The sequence below is a fragment of the Paralichthys olivaceus genome, chromosome 9 (genome assembly GCF_024713975.1).
Source record: "Paralichthys olivaceus isolate ysfri-2021 chromosome 9, ASM2471397v2, whole genome shotgun sequence".
Taxonomy (NCBI): Eukaryota; Metazoa; Chordata; class Actinopteri; order Pleuronectiformes; family Paralichthyidae; genus Paralichthys; species Paralichthys olivaceus.
In genome coordinates this window covers 23,346,739-23,369,982 of record NC_091101.1, presented here as the reverse complement: position 1 = coordinate 23,369,982, position 23,244 = coordinate 23,346,739, and the positions used below count along the sequence as shown (strand labels likewise).

Below are 23,244 nucleotides of genomic sequence, written 5' to 3'. Positions count from 1 at the left end.
AAGAAAATCTAATTTAAACTCCACGATGATAAAAAGGTCCACACTCAGTGTCTGAGGGCAAAATTAAGTTAATTACTGACCAACCCAACGAGGATATTGGTCTCCATCTCTGAGGTTTTATTTCTTCATTATCCACCAGCATTTATTTCAATGCACCGACTGGGATTTTGTGCTGAGAGGGCGGATGTGCTTCATTTTTTTCATCCTCTGAGGAAAGTTAATGTCAGTAAGAAACAATTAGATCCTCAGAGGAGCTTTTTGTAATCTGGGATGTGTATTAGTATCTTAATGTCGACACATTGGTCCTTATTAGTTAATAGAAGTGACTGATGGACAATAACAAAATATCAAATATAAATCTGGTGGGCCAGATATTATTGTTATTGGGCCGACAATTTCCAATCAAGCACCTTTTCTAAATATTAATTGAATGATAAAAATCTATTTTACTAACAAATAAATACAGTTCGTATCAAGTCTCTTTTTAAATCGTGTGATATTGTGAGACAGGTTGTCATAACAACCCTCAGAAAAACCTCATAGTTAATTCCATAAACTATTTTTTTTGTCTTATTTAATATTTATCTCTGCTGTATCGACTTCCCTTTCATAAAATGTGTAACTTTACGCAGGATGAGAATCTGCACTGACCTGTGCTTCACTTCCATGTGGCCATCTCCTCCAAACGTGGGTGATCGAGGGTCGGAGGAATTATCTCTGAAACAAATCGAGAAACAAACTCAAACATTTGAACAACGACTTGACTCTGACATCAGATTTCGACAGAATCTCGGTTTGGCCGTGAGCTTTGATGAACTGTGGTCACAGCTGTAACAGCTGATTGCATCACTCTCATCTCTCCGAGACGTCTAATTAGAGACGAGACGTGCGACCGCTCACCGAGATGAATGACACGTTTCAGCTTTAACCCTGAAAACCGACGGAGCCGACCGAGCGCGAGGAGAGAGCCGTGGGTTGTTGGGCGGCCGCACGGTGCGGGCGACTTTTCTTTCAGAGTGTGAAAATGAAAGTGGGCACATGCTGTGGCTGGAAACTCATTGTGTCTATAGTCGCCATAATAATGAATCAGGGGCCTTTACCTCAGTGTTGACATTTCCTCTAATGGTCACTTTACACACACACAAACACACACACACACACACACACTATAAATAGGCCAATCACAGCTCCTGCCTGAGGGAGAACAAGCTGTTGTACCAATAACAGCAAAGAGCCATTTGTGACGTGCTGTGTCATTCATTCCATGTCAACTCATCCTCACTGAGGTTTTAACAATGCAGACGATCGCTGAGTCATTATATGAGCAGGGAAATGTCCACAAAGGTCAGAGGGCCCAGGATGTCTGAACTGAATAAATATACCAATGTGAAGAAGGGTCAAGTTAAGTTAAAACACTTTCATTACCCGTTTTCTTCTGTGTCTTTATGGCTTAAACTTCGATCAAGAGAAGAGAAGAGCTCGACGTCTGAAAAAAGTGTTGAGAACTGTTTGACGGATCTCAGGGACAAGAGGACAAGACGAGGTTTAAAATGTGAAGCAGGTTTGACACTGACGTCGCTCAGAGTGGAGAGAGGTGACGGGAGGGTTTGGAGGGGGTTTTTTTCTCTGTCGACTCTGACTGACTGACAGCCTCGAGTGAAATCTCTTTCTCATCCCGACATATTTGTGTCAGCAAAGATCTCTACAAAAGGCCCTAGACAGATTACATCCACTCAAATTTTTGATATGTTATTTTCTATTACTTTAATTTGAATTCACTTGAGAGGACGAAGTCACCAAGAATGCACGATTCAGATAATGATGTGAATCTAGATGGGTTTTTAATTTTTAATCTATAGTGTAAGCCACAGTTAAAAACTACACGAGTTGCACCACAGTGCTTGAGGTGCAGATAAGGATTTTCTGGATTAAAATAATATATTAATGACATGTTGGATTTTATAAATTGCAATCAAACTGCAGTAGCTTGGAAAGATGAACTCTAACACGTAGAAGTACAATTATAAACGAGCTCTTTTAAAGTTTCCTCTATCAGTCTTTCATTCGCTATGACCGCAGCTCTCGGGCGTGAACGTGCAGCAACATGTTATTGGAGATGAATCACTTCTCTAAATAAAGGTTATTGGGAACCTGACATTTGTTCCACCCACTTGACGCCACGGTAGCTGGCATGTGGTGACACTGAGAAATACCAAAGCAAGAGGCGACAGTGTGTGAGCTCTTTGACACGAGACCTCACACTGATTTTGTGTTTGACAGTGTTCCTGTTTTTTCAAAGTCATGGGCCAGGTTTGGACGGTGCTGGAACACAAAGTTCTGACCGTGTGAGTTTTTGATTGTGCATGTGACCACACACCTGCAGAGATCTGCCTTCTCGGTACGTGAGCTTATTCTGCAAAGCTGCAAAATAAAATGTTTTATCGTGGAAAAGCAAAGTGCAGATAAAAGGTTTCTGACTTTTTCAGGTTCATTTGCACATAAAATGAGAAAGACTGAGGAAAAGAAAAAAGAAAACACAGATAATAGACAAAAATAACAGAAATACAAACCGTGGGTGAGACGAAAAAGCTCCAGTGGGTTAGAAAAATAAATCGCACAAACGAAGAAGGTTTGAAATGTTTTTTTTCTAATGTGTGACTTCACATTTGAAAGGACCTTCAGCAGCTACAGTTATACTTGTATTTATCATAAGATAAACCTGAACAAGCCTCATTAGCAGGACACGAGTGCATTTAAACACAAACTCAGTTCTTTACACAGCTGCTCACATGTTTTCTTTGTCTGATGTGAACTTACTCTCAGCTCTACAGTAAATGAAGTGGAGATGGACTGAGGTAAATTGAGCAAAGAGACAAAACGACATCATTCAACACTGTTTTATAAAAATCACTGGGGAGATCTGGTTCATGTGGCAAAGAACAGTTTCCCTTTCGTGACCTTGGGGCTGAATAATTGCTCTGCAGTCTCATGGTCAGGACTGGAAATTACACACTAATGGAGGCTGACTGCCTCCGCAGATCCTTGATGGGAGGAGATTGGACTGACAACACTGATAACGTTGATCGCTCCATCTTCCCCCTGCGCCCTCATTCTGCGCCACCTTGATATAAAGGTTACACATCTGTCTGTCTGAGCTGCGACTGTCATTCCAGACGACCAACTCAGATCTTTGTCACCGGCTGGAGATGGTGACCTTTTCAGCAGCTGATGGGTTCTAACGCTCATCTACTGTTTTTATCTTCTCACCGGTTCGTTTTGTGGTTTTACAGAGATTTCTCATATATATTTCAAAAATGAAACCCAAGAGTCTGTGCAGCACAAAGCAAGAAGAATGTTTTGTTTTTCTCATGTAGACAAATGCGATGGTTTGATTTTTTATTGGACGTGTGGACCGATATTTCTTTTGACGTTATCACACACATCCTTTACTGCAGTAGTTACCTAAGTGCACGATAAATGTCTCTTTGACATAAGGACGTGTGTCTCCCGGTGGACTCTCGACTGAAGAGAGACATGTTTAATTTATCTGTGACCTATTTAGTTTGGAACACGTGACTTGATTTCGTGCTGCACACGGTCGGATCCTCACAGTGGAAACGTTGACAGCTGCTCAGAGACGAACACCTGAAGTTAATGCAAAACAAACATTTCCTTCTGCTACTAGTATATCAATGTGAAATAATCACAGGCAGTTGAGTGATCCGCAATAATAAGATATTGATTAAAACATGTATTGGTTTGATCAGTTTAAAAACCAACATTTTCAGCTGCTTACAGATTTTGTGGTTTTAAACGCAGCTCTCTCTTCTTCAGATTTTTTAATTTCATTAGAAAATCTGTTTTTGTTCAGTGGAGAATGTGAAGCACAGCATCGTGAATAAGATGCATCAGACTACTCAAAGCATTTGTTTGGCCTTGAGTCTAATCAATAGAACCTTATTTCACAGTGAAACTCTTTATGTCTTGTATCTAAAGGACATAACATTTCAAATCCTCAAAATAATGATGATAAAAAAGTTTCCCCCACACGACAGTGATGAACTCACGACCTCCTTCAAACTCATTCCTCCGCAGTGAAATCGCAGCATCGCAGCGGAGGATCAGAGTCTGAAATTGCCATGAAAACAAAATTCATCAAATCTCAGTAAATGCCGAGTGAATTTCACGGCACCGCTCTTCACCCCGCTACAAGATAAAGTGGCACTTATGAGCGCTGAGAACAATCGGCACGCCGCCAACTATTTTGAGAGGAATACATTCACTTATCTGGCTCTCGAACGTGGCCACCGGAGACCCGCTGTGTGTGTGTGCGACGCCCCGAGGTAACATGTGATTATGTTATCAACTAGCTATTCAACAACCATTATTTTATTGTCAGACCTGGATGAGGGGATGTGGGACGCGGGGGATCCAGAGGAAGATGAGGCTGACTGGTGATCCTCAGGGAAATGACTTGAAGAAGCATCATGACACTTTTGTCTCTAACGAAGGCTGTTTACCTGCAGGAGGAAACGAACAAATGACCTAATGGATTCACCAGAGCGGTGAAAAAACACGTCTATTAGGATCAGCTCATCAGCCTGAGGAACTACGTGTCAGAAGGTCTCAACAATAATCAATACTTCGTGAAAAAAACATGGTGTGTAATGAGTGAATGTATGGTGGGGAGCTATACGTTACAATAATCCCAGTAAGATCCTTCACATCAATTCTTATCAATGCAAAACAAAATGAACCCTCTGGACTCACACTGGGGACAAGAGCTCACAAACTAATTGGCAAAAAACAAGCCTTTGTTGTACAACACACCAGCAAACAACATTAGAGGTTATTTTGCATTCCTATCTTCAAAAATCGATTTTTATTTCAAGATCTTTCTTGCATTTTCATATTTATTGTGAAAAAGAAAGACTTTTAAAGATGCTATAATTAATATTTCGATTTCTGATGACATCTGATGGTTCAGTGCAGGTTGTGCGACTTTGAATTGAGATATGAACAGCTCATTGTGCAGCTTCAGGGTTCTGAGTCCAGCAGCAGGCGTTTATTCGTCGTAGCTCATTTGCTGCATGTGACTTTTACAGTTTCAGAAAGAAAAGCTGCAACCAGCGTCACCACAGGCCAAACAAACAGGCAGGTTGAGAGCAACCCAATGATAGAATAAAGTAAATCTTATAGAACTCTTCAAGCAGCTCATATATCCTGCAGCAGTCTCATGTTGATTGAGGGGTAGTGCAGCAGACAGGAAGTAACGTTAGTTACGCTGTGGCGATCGCTCGATTTTGTTTACAGCACATGGACACCGGCGTCAGCTCTTATTAGAGGAAGGTTAATGAACTGATGGATAGATATCAGCGATTACAAACCTGAGGTGGGTGGATGTGAGGAAAATAAATAATGAATAGATGCTTTCTAAATGTTCCTCCCTACAGTTTTGAGGACAGACTGTTACATGTGTGTGTGTTGACTGTGGAATATAAATTGTAGAATATAGGAAATATCTCCCTCCTCTTTAAAGATGAACGAATAAAGAATATTTTTTTCCACAAACTGAAGCACAGCCTTCAAAACGCTATTGATTTTTGTCCGGGGGAACTACTTTGAGTTTCATTGAGTCTTCAGTGTAAATTGCAGAGTGAAACTCACGCTGTCGTTGTGAGGAGCCTTTCAACAAGACGGATATCTGGAGTCTATCATCGGGCATAATGGAGAGGAGGTGGTGAACTTACAGTCAGGACTGATTGCACTGGTGCAGTGAGAGGAGTTTCCTCCACACTCTCGCTCTGCGTTCGAACTTAAACTAATTCTGTTTCACTGTCGGGAGTATGGAGAGTGGTACGTCATCACCTTAAGAGAGGAGGGTGAACCACTTTACACACGTCCAGTCATCATATTTACGTGACTGAAGATTGATTAAAACTGCTTGTGAGTGTTTGAGAGCTTCCAGGAAGCCAGGAGGAAAAGAAGTATTGCTTTGCAAGAGTATAAAAGACAAGGGGGGTGAATTAATCTGAGCAAAATGAGATGACCTTTAATATCATGCCGAATCCGCCCTGAAGTTTCCTCGAGTTGCTCTGATTGTGTTTGTCATGTTTTCACAGCCCGGCGGCAGAGAGGCCGACTCCAGGAGAATGAGTTTGATGGTTGATAAAAAAGCAGAGAGAAGACGAGCTCTCATCTTTGCAGATAAGATCTGTGGAAGCTCGAAAGAGGTGATTCGTCAGCCGTGTGTCTGCTGCTTTTATTTATACATTTACTGGCTCCAAAGTCTAATGACCTGGTTTATTTTTCTAATGAACATCATATTTCACCCTTGTGGCTTGTAAACTGTCATGAGCCCATGTGAAGGCAGACGGGTGCTCTACTTCTTTCAGGGTTCCCCCATCTCGTGTTTATCAAGCGTTGGTCATTCTCTGCTCATGAAGAGGAGTTTGAAACCTTCACTCAGGAGCAAAACTCTGTGTTTAGACTTATATAAATATGTATATGATATAATTTATGGCTGTATCGTGGAGCCCTTTGGTTTTCTTAGTTCAGAAGCAGAGGCCTTGAAGACACATTTCTCACAGTGGAATCAAAATAGATTTTCCCCGCAGAGAAATCTCATCTCACTGAAACTGTATCTAAAGTTAATTTGCATCAAAGATTAAAAAAATTACAGAATTAAAGATTGGTCGAGACACACAACACCCCCTCAGAACTGTATTATCAGAATGCCCTTGAGCAAGGCAGACAAACACCAAGCTGCTGTGGTGGACTTGTTCAGTCGACGCTCAACAGACTGTGCTTTCATTAGGCTGCATCCTGCTGTGGATTCATTTAACTGTGAGTGAGTCTGATCACATTAGGGAATAAAAGAAACGCACGCTCACTCAACTTTCCCTGGAGAAATACGACAAGATAAAATAAACTTTATTGATCGCTGCGGGGCAAGAGGCAGCGGTGGCGGCGAAGAAGAACAGAGACGTCACTTCATGAAAGAACGATCTAAAGATAATAACAAATAAGAATGAAAAGACAATGGAGGATATAAAGTTGTTGTTTTAGGATATAAATAAAGACAGCAATAAAATATGAAGTATATTAAAGATCTTCCAGATATTTAGACACTAAATTGCATAATGTCATGTGGCAGCGAGAGTGAGTTCATATGAGGAGACAGAGAACAGAAAAAAGAAAAGAGACTAACTCCAGACTTCTTCTTTTTCCTCACAGAATACTGAATCAGGTTTTTTCCGACACTCGTCAACAGGACACATCGTTTAGCCCCGAGGCGCTGACTCCTGCAGATCTCCTCACTGTCAGAGCGGCCGTGGGAGCAGGATTTCACTCTGGACAAAAGAAATCTGCCCTTTTCCCAAATGTCATTTTTTTCAAGCTGAACCTCGAGTATTTAATCACAAACCATAAAGAAATGAGTTTTAGCCCATATCTCCTAAATGTCACAGTAGCTCAGTTGCAGCTGAGCACTTCAAATATTCACAATATGAACATTGCAGGAGACTAAATTGTAAAAAAAAAAACATTTTCAAGGAGAATATGTTTTTATTTCCATATCAATCAAAATCAGTTGAGATTGTTTGTGCGTCTGATTGTCTCCTCTGCAGCTTCCACTGGACATTTCCTGTGCAACTGTGAGTAAACCACAGGGAAGACCCAGACTTTGCTGCAGGGATTAAATATCCCATCAGGCCTGGGAACACCTCTGGATCCCCCTGGAGGAGAATGAAAGTGTTGCTTTGTTGAGGAAAGTCCGGAGCATCATGCTAAACCTGCAGCCAATGGGACCCAACCTCAGCTAAGAAAGATGTATAAGAGAAAAGGAGTGGAGTAATACAGAAAGCACATATGATAGATCTTATGTCTCACAGTTAACATTGTAAACTGTGTATTTGGGGTCAGCAATAAACTTTAAGACCCAACTTGTATGAGAAACCCCTAAAGTGCATTGGATTAAACTGTGACAGCTACTAAACTTTGTTTCCCCAGATATCCGCAAAAACAGATGAAGATTATGTTATATATATAGATTATATATGCTTATCAGTGCAAAGCAAATCAGAAATGTCACTGCTTCTTCTCTCTGTCCTGTGGTTCTATGATTTGTTTTTTTCTTCTTCATGCAAATGCCTTTTTATCTGCAGCTGTCAAAAACTGATGAAATCAAGGAAGTGTTTGCAAAGTGCTGGAAAAGCCTCTGAGTCTCATCAGCTCTGCAGCGTTGGCCTTGTGTGGGTTTCAGTGTTGTATAATCTCTTTACTCCAATGAATGGAAGTTTAGAAACACCTCTGCTCCTCTCTCACTTTATTCATCTCTTTCATTCTCCTCGGCCTCAAACGAAGCACATTACATCATCTCTCACTCCAGAAGAAAACGCCTGCGGATATTTTTTTCCATACGCCTCTACTCAGAAGTAAATCAGGAAAATGGGATTGATAACGATTTTCAGAGTAAATATGGACTAGAAGGGAAGCAGGGAGCAGCTGGTGCAGCACTCCTTATTTTCAATGTCTGGCTGAAGGGCGTCTGTAGCTCGGTGAGTCGGTGAAAGTGTCATAAATGTCAAGTTTATGGGTTTGATTCGTTCTGAGTTTATAAGAGTATTAATCTTCAGTAACTTTATCTGTGTTTCTTCTTTTTCTTCTACTAACGTCTTATCTCGCCATGTAAAAGAAAGTGAAACCACCCTGGAACCGATCGTTAGGAGAATTTGATCAACTCGGTTCCAGTAACAGAAAGAAGCCTGCTGATTTAATTATTTTATCCCGTTCTCGAGAGCAGGAAATAAATCAGCTCGGCCAGCTGCTGTGTGACGCTCATGCTCATCTGGCTAACACTCAAAAACATGGAAGTGTAAGGAAACTCAGAGTCGACCATCATGTTCTCGTTAATGCATCCATGGTTTTTTAGTGTGTCCTGTGTCGTGGCAGCTCTGACTCTCCCATTTCCGTGATCAGCTTGTCTCGTCCTTACTGCTGTCGCCTAGCTAGCGGCCTACGAAGTATGCAGCCTCAGAATTGAGACAGAGCTACAGTCCATGGACTCAATCATGAGGTCCAGTTCTTACTTATATCTATCCTTCTTCCTCTCTCTTTGTCTGGAGTTGATGAAGTATCCCTAATTGCACATTATTTTGCTTTAGAAATGATTGACAGTTTCGCCCATGGCCTTGAGCACATCAAGTAAAAATTCTAATTCATCCACTTTATAACATTTTGAAACCAAGCCATAATTTAAACTTTCAGTTAGTTTTCTCTGAAGCTTCGGGCTGATTCCGTCTCTCAATCAATAATTAACATTCATTCAGCAGAATCTTGAAACAACAGAGAGCTCGGGCTGTTCCGCCCGTTCAATTAGCCGGGAGTCAAATGTTTATGCATGAGAACATTTATGAAATGATGCTCCTGCTTCTCATGACTTTGGCCCCTGTTTCACCCCACATACATCACACGGTGCGAAGGGAACACACCATCCACCTGCCAGGCTCATTTTATAAACAGCACATGTTCTCTATGAGGGATTAAATATGAATCAATGCATATAAATTAAACCAAAACAAAAAATCATTGCTTCCAGTATAGTAGGACGACAGCTATTAGAATTAAAGTGATGTGATGGTAAAGCCTGAGATCACATCCAACCAATCAATGTCTGCGGCCTCCCCGGCTGCAGCAGGCAGCTGTAGGAGATAATACCTTGTGATGCGGCAGCCAGCGCGTTCGCTTTCCCCTCACGTCCTGCTGATTGGGCTCCTCTTTGAAGCTGGGCGATGGGAAGGAGAGAAACTGACAGAGGCTATAACACACTCTGCTTCTCCTGCTGCACACCCACACGATCTACCTGTGGTGAGAATGTGCGTGAGTGCTACAGGAAAACATTTGTATTCGTGTTTGGAGAGGATTCGTCGTGATGAAGACCGGAGAACAAACTGTCGATACATGTCACTGCGATGTCAAAATGTTGTGTAACCTGTTTTTAATGTGAGGTGCTGGCGGATCGATGATTTCACTTTTGGATAAAGCCAAAGTATAAAGCTGTTTCCCTGTCTTGTTGGCTGTAACATTTACTGAACAGATATTAATGTTAACAGATAAAATATTGAGCTCTTCCTATAAGAAGGTCAGAGAAAAAGACGCTAAACGTTCTATTTCTAATTAATGTACATAGGATTGATGGAATTGCATGTGCATACAGAAAACATCTTTCATTACAGAACATCCTTGGTTTATTATATGTTCTATCAATAGTTGTGGTAACTTCACTGATCCAGGCAGTTTTTTTCTTGACCTTTTCTATGCCACACAAATATAATGATAAGAACATGACAACAAAAGTTTGCATTTACAAGTAATATTCATGTTTTTTTGAAAATGTTATAGAAATAAAAGAAGTAAAATCGTATCAAAATGTTCTTTTCACAAAGCAAATACTATAAAAATCGTTCTTCTTCAATTCTAAAAATAAGACATCATTTCTTCATGACAGTAATTGTACCTTATATCATGCATCATATATTCAAAATGCAAATATGAAAAAAGGGCAAATCTGGCTCTCATTATCAGATTGACCTTTGCAAAATGGGTTATTTCTGTTCATGCATTCAATTGTGACTCTCCGGCCCATTCCAATGGAGACCAAATGCCACTGAAAAAGTAATATAACAGAGTGGTGCTATACGACAGATGAGGAGAGGCAGTGACATTTCACATTTCTTGTTCCATTTCTGCAGACACCCACCCACCCCTGTAGAGCCCACCAGTGATTTCTAACCCAATCCAATATTTGAAAAGGAATTCCTGTCTCTGTAGATGACAACTGTCACGGGGCACACTGACAGTCCACGGACCATTATTTCAGCTTGAAATCGTCTCCATGCTGAGATGTGCTGCTGTGGAAGAGTGAAAATAGCCTCAATCAGCCAAAGAACGAAATGTTGAGGACTTCTTGTGAAAACTACTCGGGTCTTGGAGGACAAGTGGACAGTTGACATGTTAACACGATACAGAAAAAAATCTGTGTGTGGGAGGAATAAGGCAAAAAAGAAATCAACTGGAATATATTTAATACTTTAAAATGTCCGTGTTGTACTTGTTTCTGAGGATTTCACATCTACCTGTTCCTCAGACCACAGTCCAGGACAGCAGATCAATATAACATGCGACCAGAAGAGGTGTTCTGGGTCTGGATCAACCTGAACCATGGTTCTGTTCGTTTGCAGAGTGAAAAACCTTTTATTGAGAGTTTTGGACTTTTGAACCAATCACAGGAAGTTGACACAGCATTAACCAATAGAAGAAGAAAAAGTAGCCGCAGATCTAAATCATAGGCCATAAAGGGGCCACAGTTTACACAGAGGGACCAATTCTATCGCAATTGTCCGTGTACAATTTCTAATTCAGTAAGGTGCACATCTTCGTCATTCCTTCTTTACAGTTAGCTTCAGAGCTTTGATCAAAACCACACATCGAATATATTTAATGAAAATCCTTGTTAAAGCAGATTGTTTTCCCCTAAAAAAACCTTAGAATTTAAACATTCTTAAGATGTTATTATTCTAACTGTTAGTTTTGTAAGTAGAGTTAAGTAAAGTAAGTAGACTAATATATTTAAGAAAAAGACCAACGACAGGACAGAGGCACTTCAGTGGCCAATCAGATTTCAGCTCCACCCCTGGACCCGTCCCTGAAAGAAGCAGAAGCAGCTGCGGTCTTCACCTCCGACAATATAATGTTTGAAAAACAAGGACGTTCTTTTTGCTGGTGGTAACATCATAATGGTTTTACATTAGCATCGAAACTAACAAAGTGAACTGTTTAATTCCTTTTCTCCTAACGGAAAGAGAACTTCCTGTGCACTTTACTCCAAAGAGCTGATCCACCAAAGTCAGATGCACGTTCGTCTACAAACCAATCGAGATGTGAACAATGGAACAAAGACTTGAAGCTTGGCCCGAACGTTCAGGTGTGAAATTGATAAAACAATCACCCCTGTAGGTTCATTTAGGTGGATCAGTCCCATGAAGTGTACTTGTGTCTTTGTATCCCATCAACTAGCTTTGTTCCACCGAACAGCACGCGCTAATTAAACCACCACGGATGAATTTACTCTATTATTGGATTCTCTGTGCCGCTGAATATCCCAAACCTTCCTGAGTCCCCTTGCTCTTCATTGCATGGCTCAGTGTGGTGTGCTGGGACCGTGTGGGAGAGAACAATACCTGTGTAATCCTTAACAAAAGACGAGAGAAGAAAATTAGACCTCCATATGTTACCCTCTTCCCCTCAGGACCCTTCTGCAGGGACGGGCAGAAGATGGATTTACTTATTATCGTGCCTGTGCATGCCAATGAACGAGACACGGGGAATCAATAACTATCTGGGAGGAGTGTGAGGAGCATACAAATGTGCGGCCGGGCCAGGTTATACAATCGAGGCGGTACAACACAATAGCACAGAGAGAGACCTACATAACCGCATCCTCGCTGCTGTATAAATTATTAGACATTACTAAGAAAATTACTACATTAATTAACTGCAAATAGCCTCCCTTTGTCTTCTGAGTTTTGCATAATAACCTCATTTCAACCTCCCACATTCTCATACTATGGGTTTCTGAAGACAATTAGGTTTTAATTGTGAGTCTCAATACAAAGATCCGAGGCTTTTTATCCGTGGCTCTGTAACATTAAAGATTTTATAGTCGCACAAGGTCACATGCTTCTCTAAAGAAAAGGCTCTCAGGTTTCCTATTGAGCAAGAAATTAAAACATGTCCATCTTCCACCAGTACTGCAGCTGCTTTGTGATTGCTTAGATTATCATGATCTGTATGAAATTATATACAAGCATAATAATTACAAATATCAACACTGAAGTATGATAAATAGAAACAGCTATAGCATATATATACTAAAATAAACATATATCGAAAGACGAAATTAAAATAACCTTACCTTATGTCATTGACATTGACAGATCTTCTTCACCCCATCTTTGAGGGTGGCTCTTTGGAACAGGAGTTGTTTTTTTTTAAGCTTTCAAAATCACAGCCTCAAAAGGACTCACACATCTCAAAGTTTATCATTGTCATTCTGAAAGCACGTCCACAAAGCCTAAGAAAAACCTGACACCTGGAGTCAGACTTACATGTGCAGCGCTGGAACAAGCAGAGAAAGACCAGCTGGTGAAAAAGCGAGAGCTTACCCCACTTGAAACCATTGAGTCGTGTCAGCACTTTGTGGGTGTTTTTCTTCAGCCCCGGGAGCTTTTCAATGAGAAGCGGCAGCAGCATTCACCCGGGAAGTGAGAGCTTCTATTTGCATTGTTACAGGTGGAAACAGGGTGTGTATCTCTCCTATCCAGACTGCTTCGAGACAAACCCATATCAGTTCACGTGGGTGCTGCCTGGTTCGCCGCCTTACAGGCACAATCCCATTTCCAGCTCAGTGCTTTGTCACCTTGATGACCCGTAATTCATGGAGCTCCAATGCAAGCTGCTGCAGCGCGATAGAGCACGATTCTGTGGCTTTGTATGGGTTCGTGCACCTGCTCTCCAGCAAACTGAATACCATTCTTTGGCTACAGCGTTGGTCCTTATTCCCGTTTCTGTGTGAAGGAGGTTGAGGACATCGATAAGGGTTTCTCAATGAGTCCCTTCTGGTTTTATAATGTGTGCATTTGGAATAATGGACATGCCAATTTGACTGACGCTCAGATCCGAGCGGCAAACAGCCTACAGAAGCAAATCCATCAAGATTTAATGCCTTACTACCAACCAGCAGCAGCAGCCCTATCCCCAACATCTCTCACCGACACAGTCATGAGAGCGCACACACATTCCACCCACTGCCACTCGTTACTCGAGGGCTGACTGACTGACGGAGAAATCAGCCATTAGCAAGGAGCCGTGAGTAGCTCCTTAAATTAATGGACCCTTGTTCATTGTGTTCAGCCGCCAGTTACACTCAAGGGCAAAGCTCTTAAAGAGACATAAATAAAAACCAAACAAAGCAATGAGGCTCTGATGTTTAATTTTCTGTTTTTATTCACAGAGTCATGTTTTCTGCATCAGCTGGTGACTGGTAATCTTTGTAAACAGATTCTTCATGTGGATACACAGGATCTGGAGGCAAAGGACACGATTTTGGGGGATGGAAGGTTTCTGCTCTTGGTCTGGATATCTGCTAAAGCACCAAATATTGGCCATTGACCACAGAGGCTGATTCATCATCAGAGGATAGCTGGGTATAGATTGGGTTACTGGAAATCTTGTAAATGAGCCGTAATATATGAAACTACATTGAACCTTAACCTATAATGCATTTTGCAAGTTCACATAATGATGATGGATGGTCGAGTGTTTTACAACATTCAGTTTGCTGCTCATGCTACGACTATATTGAAGTGTAGCCTCCTCCAGCAGCTTCCTGTTTTAAATCTCTGAGACTGTCTCCACCAGAAAAACACAGTAGCAAAGGAGGAGGTAGCTTTGACGTTTTAAACCATCACAACAAGTCTCAGGGAGGGAGGAAGGAGTCATCGATTGGCCACACAAAGTGTCAGACTTTCACACCCGGGGCTGTGGTCTCTGGTGAAACAGGCTGCAGATTGGAAGCCCATACGGCTCAGCTCACACTGCATGAGAAAGTGTCCAAGTTCAGGGTATTTTTCACACTTCCATGTGACGTTCAGTAGATCTGACACTGTCTCACATCAATTATCAGTTTCCTGTTCTGATCTGGATCATGAATCTGAGGTGCGGCGTCTCAACCGGAATCAGGTTCTGACAGGTTCAATATGCAGAGTGTAGCATGCACACAAATCATCTTTGCTATTCAAATCTCAGAAAAGCCCGTGCATCTTCCTCTAACAGCACACCTGTAATCCTTTAGCTGACAAGACATCACACAGATTTACTATTATGTGTATTCTGTGATTTATCCTTATTAAAAAGTAACGGCACTGAAGCTCAGCAATGACTTAAAGCAGGTGTTCATCACATCACACATGATTTGATTTAGTATTTGGAACATTTGACAGTTCCTGTGCTTCTCATTACACGTAACAGAGCAGAACACAGACATGAGAATCATTAGAGCACATACCTGGAGAAAGCTCACACACAGAAAGACCAGAAGTTGTAATCTGGTCTGTCTGAGCAGATCTGGCTTGAAAGGTGCTCTTCCTCCTCTTCCTCCTCTTCCTCCCCTTTCACTTCTTCCTCACCCCTCTTGTCATGTATTGGCTCGTTCGTCTGTAAATCTCCACTTTGATTTATTATTATTGTAAGCAAGTGTTCAGTGTGGCCAAGAGGTCATATTTTGAGTTAAGCATTTTAAATGGTTTCCATGAGAACACAAGAGATTTGTGTTGTGAAGATTGTGCCAGGGAGGCAGAATTACCTGCTTTGCAAAAAATGTTGGGATTTTGAGGCAGTGAATAGCAGATGAATATTTTGTCAGAATAATTAGTTCATGAATATCAGGACTTTCTCTTTCACTTATTTATTTATTTTTTTTTTTTTTGCTTTAACATTAAATAAATAAATGAGAAGTGAATGAACACAGTTGATGTGTGTGTGTTATCTCTAAATCCTTCCAGAGGAGACGGTGACATTCTTAGTGGTGGTAATGTGTTCTAATTATAATGGGAGGGCTAGGTTTATCTGGCGCCTTACATAAATATAGAACTTTCTTTGTTTTTCTCAGAAAGGATAAAGTGATTACATTACAGCCTTTTGTGTTGCTGTCATTCTTCCAGCATGGTGGCGGTGTCTCCCTCTCTGTAAAACATTTTCCCAACAGTGACTGCTTTGTCCTGCCAGAAGACGGCGGAACCATATTGACTTTCTTTTCCTCTTGTGTTAAAATATTCATATATGACTGTAGCGTTATGGTATTGTATGAAGACACCTCCCATCCTCGGCCTCTCTGCCTCCCCCCATCACAACCCAGTGTTTTTCTCCATCTGCAAAGGCAAATGGATCCAAGCGTTGTGTGCTGTGTTCTTGGTGCCAAATTCATTTCCAATGTGGATGGGGCTCAGAGTAGGATTATGTCGCGATTTGCCGAAAAACAATCAAGCCCAGGCCATGGGACTGCAGACTGAAGTGGTGCTGCACTGAGCCTCATCATCATAACCTTGAAAGACCTTCACTGGCAGCGAGGACGGATTCAAGAGGGCCTCTGAGCAATAGCTGTGCTGATAGCACCACCCGTTGATCATCTCTGGGAAAAGGAGGAACAAGAAATACTAAAAATTACATATTTCAGGGGCCAAAAACCTGAAGTATCTGTACTTTGACTTCTTATAAGGAGGAAAGAAATACAGAATACAGTGCAACATATGTTAACAGTGTTGACTAAGAGCTTTAGAGGTCTCACCTTGAACCGATAGTAATGATAATAATAAATCAGCCTATAGAATATAATGATAATGTTTCTTATAATAAGCATTAAAACAAAGATTATATGTCAGACACTCATGTGGTTTTCTCCTCCCTGCCCAAGCACAGACACTAACTTACACACACCCACTATATACTTCCTCATCAGCGTTAGATTTCTTTATCATCTATCTACAATTATTGCACATCTGCTGTGTATATATATATATATATATACACACAGCAGATATATATATATTTATATATATATATATGCTACAATAGCTATTCATCTGCTGCTACCTGGTCCTATGTAAATATATTCTTCATGATCAGTTTTCACCTTAACTGTACATAATCTGTATATGTATTTATCTATTGTATACATGTTTATTTATACACTACAATATTTATTCGTCAGCTACCTGGTCCAGTAGATATATTACTATTAATACTACTCTTACTTTATAATTTTAATCTATTGCACTGATATACTGTCATTGTTGTTTTCTTTCTTGTTTGTGCTTGTTGTTGTTGTTGTTGTTTACTTTGTGTCTGATAATTAACCTCTGGGGAAAAACACATTTTTTTAAATTTGGATGGAATTTCAATTCACACGCTCATCGTCCACTGAGACTTTTATTGTGAAAACCCCCCCTCTCTCCACCCCGCACTTCCGTGTTAGCGCCTGTGCTCGTGTGTGTGTGTGTGCTTAGCTCCGGGTTAGCTTCGGTCCTCTGATAAAGAATCATGTCTCTGGAGGTGGAATCAGCAGAGTGAGTCCTGCAGTTTGTTCATCTCATATCTGTTTCTTCTCCCCAACAAACCAACTCGTTCTGATTCTACATTTAACCACATTTTCTCTCGACGAGGCCCGATTCAGCCTGTGTTAGCATTAGCGCTGCAAGCTAACCAGAGCTAAGCTAGCGTTGCGGTTGTTTGCTCCTTTAAGGTGTTTGAGAAATGGAAATAACTTCAGTTTAGAGTGTCGCTGGTTTATTCGATAGAGGAAATGATCCTGTTTAATGTTTCGCCACTTCACCGTGGATTAAATAGACTTTGAAGGTGGAGCTGAAGTGAGTTAGCATTAGCTCATGCTGCAGACATTTCAAAAGACCCAGTGTATCCTAAATAAAACTGATAATTAAGGTCACAACAGGAGCAGGAGAGTAGTTCATAGATTTCTCAATTCATATCCTTAAGTTAAACGTGTTTCTAATGCCAGATGTTTGAGGCTGGTGTTAATGTTTGAATTCTTTACTTCATTTTATATTCTTTTTATGTGTAATCTTGCACTTTGAGTTTCACTCTTGCACTGTTTTCTGCTGCACCATAATTTGTACAGGCGATATTAGACTAGTGCACAACTTTTTATAGTTTCACCTGATACTTAAAATATTTGCATTGTCAATATCTCCATTAGCACTAACTTCACAGGGACAGCTTAATAAAAATAATCTGTTATAAGCTAATATCTGCTGATAAAACTGAGTTGTTTGGCAGATACTACTTCTCAATGCCAGTCATGTCCTTTCAAAATGAATCTAAACCAATAGCTTGTATGCATGGAACTATTGTTAATTATTTTCAGACTCATATGGCCGTGTATTCAATACTTTGTAAGAGCAGTTTTATTCTTGTCGTGGAATATTAATTTATTCATCGTTTGTGTTTTCCACAGCGTGATCCGTCTGATTATGCAGTATTTAAAAGAAAACAATCTGCAGCGGACTCTGGTCACCCTGCAGGAGGAGACCACAGTGTCTCTGAACACGGTGGACAGTATTGACAGTTTCGTCGCAGACATCAACAGTGGCCACTGGGACACTGTCCTTCAAGCCATCCAGTCCCTCAAGCTCCCAGACAAGACTCTGATAGACCTTTATGAACAGGTGAGGTTTGGATAAAAACCTTTACTGTTGTTTTTGGGGCATTGTTATAATATTGCTGTGAGTTTGTTTCATCTATTGTTTTACTTTATAATGAACTAATTTATTGTCTTAAAAGAAAAGCCGGTATTTGTGCTGCTGCTCTTATGACTCGTGTTACTAGATTTTCCAGTTAAAACCCTAGATCAAACCTGAAATCGTCTTTATTCTGAATTGGACTTTGTGTTGTTTCCTGACCAGGTTGTGTTGGAGCTGATTGAGCTGAGAGAGCTGGGTGCGGCTCGTTCACTTCTCAGGCAGACTGACCCCATGATCATGCTCAAACAAACCCAACCAGAGAGATACATCCACCTGGAGAACCTGCTGGCTCGCTCCTACTTCGATCCCCGAGAGGTGAGTCCAAACCAACTGCACCAGAAAGAGTCAAACTTCATAACGACCCTGCAGCTGGTTTATTATCATGGACTCACGATTCAATTAAAAATGTTTTATAAAAGAACAGCTGACAAATCTGTGTTTGTCTCGAGTGGTATTTTTATTATTTGTGTTTCTGTCATTCAGGCGTACCCAGATGGCAGCAGTAAGGAGAAGCGCCGAGCTGCCATTGCCCATGCCCTGGCCGGGGAGGTCAGTGTGGTGCCCCCCTCTCGTCTCATGGCTCTGCTGGGACAGGTACGTGTTGCCATGAAATTACATATTTCTACCACATGTGCATATTTGTGCTTTTTAATTAGTACTTCTAATACGTACAAGTTATGCTACCATCCATACAAAGTCGTAATGATGATTTTCTCTTTCTCTCAGTCACTGAAGTGGCAGCAGCATCAGGGTCTCCTTCCTCCTGGTATGACCATCGATCTGTTCAGGGGTAAAGCTGCAGTCAAAGATGTGGAGGAGGAGCGTTTCCCCACTCAGCTCTGCAGACACATCAAGGTACCATCACCGTCTTTTAGTAAAGATGGTAGAAGGCAACATTAAAGGACTGCTTCACTGTTTTAGACTGCACTCAAGCATGCTCTTGTCTTAATGAAATGTTTCTCCCTTCTACAGTTTGGACAGAAATCTCATGTGGAATGTTCCCGATTCTCCCCTGATGGTCAGTACCTGGTCACAGGCTCTGTGGACGGCTTCATCGAGGTCTGGAATTTCACAACCGGCAAAATCAGAAAGGTAGCTGACGCACACAAACAGGATTTGCCGGATAATTTAACATTACATTCATGCTTGTTTTAAAAAGACACCTGCTTTGTTGAAATAACTGTTTTCACTGTGGCGTAAAGGATCTGAAGTACCAGGCTCAGGATAACTTCATGATGATGGATGATGCAGTGTTGTGTATGGGCTTCAGCCGGGACACAGAGATGTTGGCCACCGGAGCGCAAGATGGAAAAATCAAGGTAGAGGACAATCTTTACTACATCGTCTCTCATTGCTCTTTGTTATGTTCGTGCTTTATTTATTTACAACCCGAAGTGATCCATTAATTCAGATTAAAGCCACAAAAGAGTGTTCTGCTCATTTAAGTTGCATTATTTTCTCTGTATAATTCGTGTTTTATTTAAAATTACTGCATGTTGTTATAAACGCTCTGTCTGTGTGATTGTGTAGGTGTGGAAGATCCAGAGCGGTCAGTGTCTGAGGAGATTTGAACGTGCCCACAGCAAAGGAGTAACGTGTGTCAGCTTCTGTAAAGACAGCAGCCAGCTCCTCAGCGCCTCCTTTGACCAGACGATCAGGTAAACGCTGATCTGAAACACTAAACACATTTAACCTTTTTTTTTTCTTCTAAAAGTTATGAAAGGCAGCTTTAGTAAAAGCAGTGAAGTCCATGTGTAATGTTTGTGAACGTTATTTCTGTGTTTTGCATCAGAATCCATGGACTGAAGTCAGGTAAAACTCTGAAGGAGTTCCGCGGTCACTCCTCATTTGTCAACGAGGCCACGTTTACACCAGATGGCCACCACATCCTCAGCGCTTCCTCCGACGGAACAGTGAAGGTACGAGAAGCAGCTGCTGAAATACTTTGTTTTACTTTAACAATGTGCGTAATCATGGTCCGTGTCTTCTCTGCTCCAGGTTTGGAACATGAAGACCACCGAGTGCTCAAACACCTACAAACCTCTGGGCACGTCAGCTGGCACCGACATCACTGTCAACAACGTCATCCTGCTGCCCAAGAACCCGGAGCACTTTGTCGTGTGCAACCGTTCCAACACGGTGGTCATCATGAACATGCAGGGACAGGTCAGTTGAAATCACCACTGCATTAAACATCACAGCTCTTCATTCAAACACGACCTGCTGCTGAAACAGCTCTTGAGTCGCTGTGTATATTATTTAAACTCGGACTAAAATGTGGAGAGCAAGTTCTTTTCTCTACAACTTGAAATGTAGGTTATTTTTGTTGAAAACAGCAAGAGGTTGTAATTGCCAAACCGAATGTTTTCCTCACTTGAATACGAAGAGTTTTTGAAATGTTTCATTATGATGGGTAATAAAACTGCCCTCTCACATTCATGCTGTGTGTGTGTGTGTGTGTGTTTGAATTCATCGTGCAGATTGTGAGGAGCTTCAGCTCCGGTAAGAGGGAAGGTGGTGACTTTGTGTGCTGCACTCTGTCACCCCGCGGTGAGTGGATCTATTGCGTGGGAGAAGACTTTGTGCTCTACTGCTTCAGCACAGTGACGGGCAAACTGGAGAGAACACTGACGGTACGTTACTGCATCAAAGAGTCCAAAGATATCACAGAAGTTTTTGTAGCAGCAGATAATGAGCGAACACGCTCATTGTGAAGTTTTGATCCAAGTGTTGAAAGCAGGATACGAATATGTGATAGAATAACTAAAAAATCATCAGAGAGAAAAAGGATCAACTTCAAATAATAATATTAATAAATAGAAAGGAAAAGACAAAGCTGCAAACAAACCATGTTTGGATTTATTTGTATTTTCAATCATCTCTCATTCTGGAACGTGCAGTTTAAATTTCTAGAAAATTCAATACATAAGACTGAATTTCAACATGTGCTTGTTGTAACTTCTTCTTACAAATGTGTTGTTCTGTCCATCACTTCAGAGATCATCATTTTACTAACTTAACGAAGCTCTATCTGCAATCAGCATTGTTTGATCGCTCACATCTCTCTCCCCTCCTCCTCCAGATCCACGAGAAGGATGTGATCGGCATCTCCCACCACCCCCACCAGAACCTCATCGGCACCTACAGTGAGGACGGCCTTCTGAAGCTCTGGAAGCCTTGACGTGTTGAAACCAAGTTTAAACTGGACGTTCTCACTGGGCAGCTGCTCCCTGCTCTCTGGACTCTGCTCCACCGTTTGTCGTGTTGGTTTTCAGCCACAGTGAATCATTCCCAGGTTCATGTGGACCTAAAAGTTTTGGATGCACGCGTTGATGATCTCTGTCACATTCAGCTGCATGTTTTCATGTGGAAGTGGTCGTTGTGTGTGATGAATAAAAATGCAGGTTGTGCAGGTTCTGTTGTGTTATTGAAAACATGCAGCTGGATGTTCGTGCAGCTGAGCTTTATTTACCTCAGCCATCTGAGAATGAAGGTTCATCTTTACAGTAGTTTTACTGGAAATGTTTCATTCAATTTCTAAAACCTGACATTTTTATATCTTTAAATTACTTTTTCAGTTTGTTCAAAGTTCATAGAAATAATTTCCGTGCATCTTACGAAGCGACTTGTGCTTCACTGTGACTCTTGTTTATGAATTTGTTCAGGTGAGGAGTCAGATGTTCGGATTGAGATAGAAACAAGGTTTTAATTCTTGTTTTGAAAATTCAATTTTCTGTAAATATATATTTTTTACATCTTTTTTTTTCCCCAAGAAGACCTGGTTGAATAGTTGTTTGTCTGTGTCTTTCCTCAAGTCATGGCAAGAAGTGAAAGTCATGGCAGAAGTTGCACTGTCACCTTCTGCAATACAGAACAATACATTTCAGTTTTATAAGTCATCCTACTTTTCTCCTCGTTTTCGTTTTTTAATCAGGCCTCTTTTTAATTTTTATTCCTGGAGTTAGGCCCCGAGTGATGTTGGAAACTTCCCTCAGTGCATACATGACCAATAATTTACACAAATCACAGGTTCTGTAACTTGGATGTCCAAATGTCCCATTTGTGTTTCTTGTCTTTGCCAGTAAAGCTATTTAACCAGAACTGAAACGAGCATCTCAAAGTTCTGTTGGTGGAGAATCAGTATATAAATCTGAATATCTGAGTAATTCTGTACTGTACAGAAGCTTTAAAGAATCAAGGACACCAGAGGTCACTGTACGACTGTCACTAAATATCTTTGCAGGAGATTTAAGCAGACGTGTGTTAACAGTACAAATTTTCCAGCCATGCACGGAGCCTTTGTGCAACAGGAAGAGGTTTATAAAGTTGGCTCCTCGATGAAGAGGAGGGTTGACTGACTTTAATCCATAGATAAACTTTGGTGGAGGGACTGTTGGTTCATCGCTGCAGAGACGAGAGTCAAGTTAGACAGGAAGAGAAATTACAGGACTTTAGTTGCACCTTCAAAATAAAAGCAAGCATTTGTTATTGATTACCAGTATGTTAAGGATAAAGATCATGGAACCAAAAGAAAGACATGCCAGTAATTGTTTGTATATAATGTTAAAAAAACTAAATTTTTTCCTGCCAAGCTAACATAACACGCTTTCATTTCTAAGCAGATAGCTGGTATTTCTCATATATGGCTCTCTGTGTATACAAGTTTAATTTCATCCTGATTTTTCTCTTGAGCTATTGTGTTCCAAAGTTGTGAATTAATTTATCCAACAACCTGCCTAAAACCATTTTTGTCTTGAATTTTAGTTTTTAAAATCCTTTAAGTCATTATTATGAGGAACCTTCTTAAAATAATGATTTAGAATCTCAGAAATTATGACTAACTGTCTATTAATCTCTTGATTTTGATTTAGCA

At 40.9% G+C, this 23,244-nt stretch overlaps 1 protein-coding gene across 2 annotated transcripts; it reads left to right on the top strand.

The window, feature by feature from the left end:
* Window positions 1-17,040: 17,040 nt before the first annotated feature.
* Window positions 17,041-22,472, top strand: smu1a (SMU1 DNA replication regulator and spliceosomal factor a). Of its 2 annotated transcripts, XM_020085119.2 has the most exons (12): window positions 17,041-17,180; window positions 18,086-18,296; window positions 18,534-18,686; window positions 18,855-18,965; window positions 19,098-19,226; window positions 19,344-19,463; window positions 19,574-19,690; window positions 19,902-20,029; window positions 20,164-20,290; window positions 20,370-20,537; window positions 20,852-21,004; window positions 21,454-22,472. In XM_020085119.2, the coding sequence occupies exons 1-12, from the start codon at window positions 17,155-17,157 to the stop codon at window positions 21,550-21,552; spliced, it is 1,542 nt and encodes a 513-aa protein (XP_019940678.1). In that variant the 5' UTR covers window positions 17,041-17,154; the 3' UTR covers window positions 21,553-22,472. The 2 variants fall into 2 exon arrangements, with proteins under 2 accessions (XP_019940678.1, XP_069387909.1); XM_069531808.1 differs by having other exon boundaries at window positions 18,855-19,226.
* Window positions 22,473-23,244: the final 772 nt, after the last annotated feature.

What these genes read in the sequence shown, in the direction of transcription:
- smu1a (XM_069531808.1), top strand. Translation starts at nt 17,155, where the DNA reads ATGTCTCTGGAGGTGGAATCAGCAGA. An exon ending in TCCTTTGACCAGACGATCAG is followed by an intron (nt 20,030 to 20,163) that starts GTAAACGCTGAT and finishes GTTTTGCATCAG; the next exon opens with AATCCATGGACTGAAGTCAG. An exon ending in AACTGGAGAGAACACTGACG is followed by an intron (nt 21,005 to 21,453) that starts GTACGTTACTGC and finishes CTCCTCCTCCAG; the next exon opens with ATCCACGAGAAGGATGTGAT.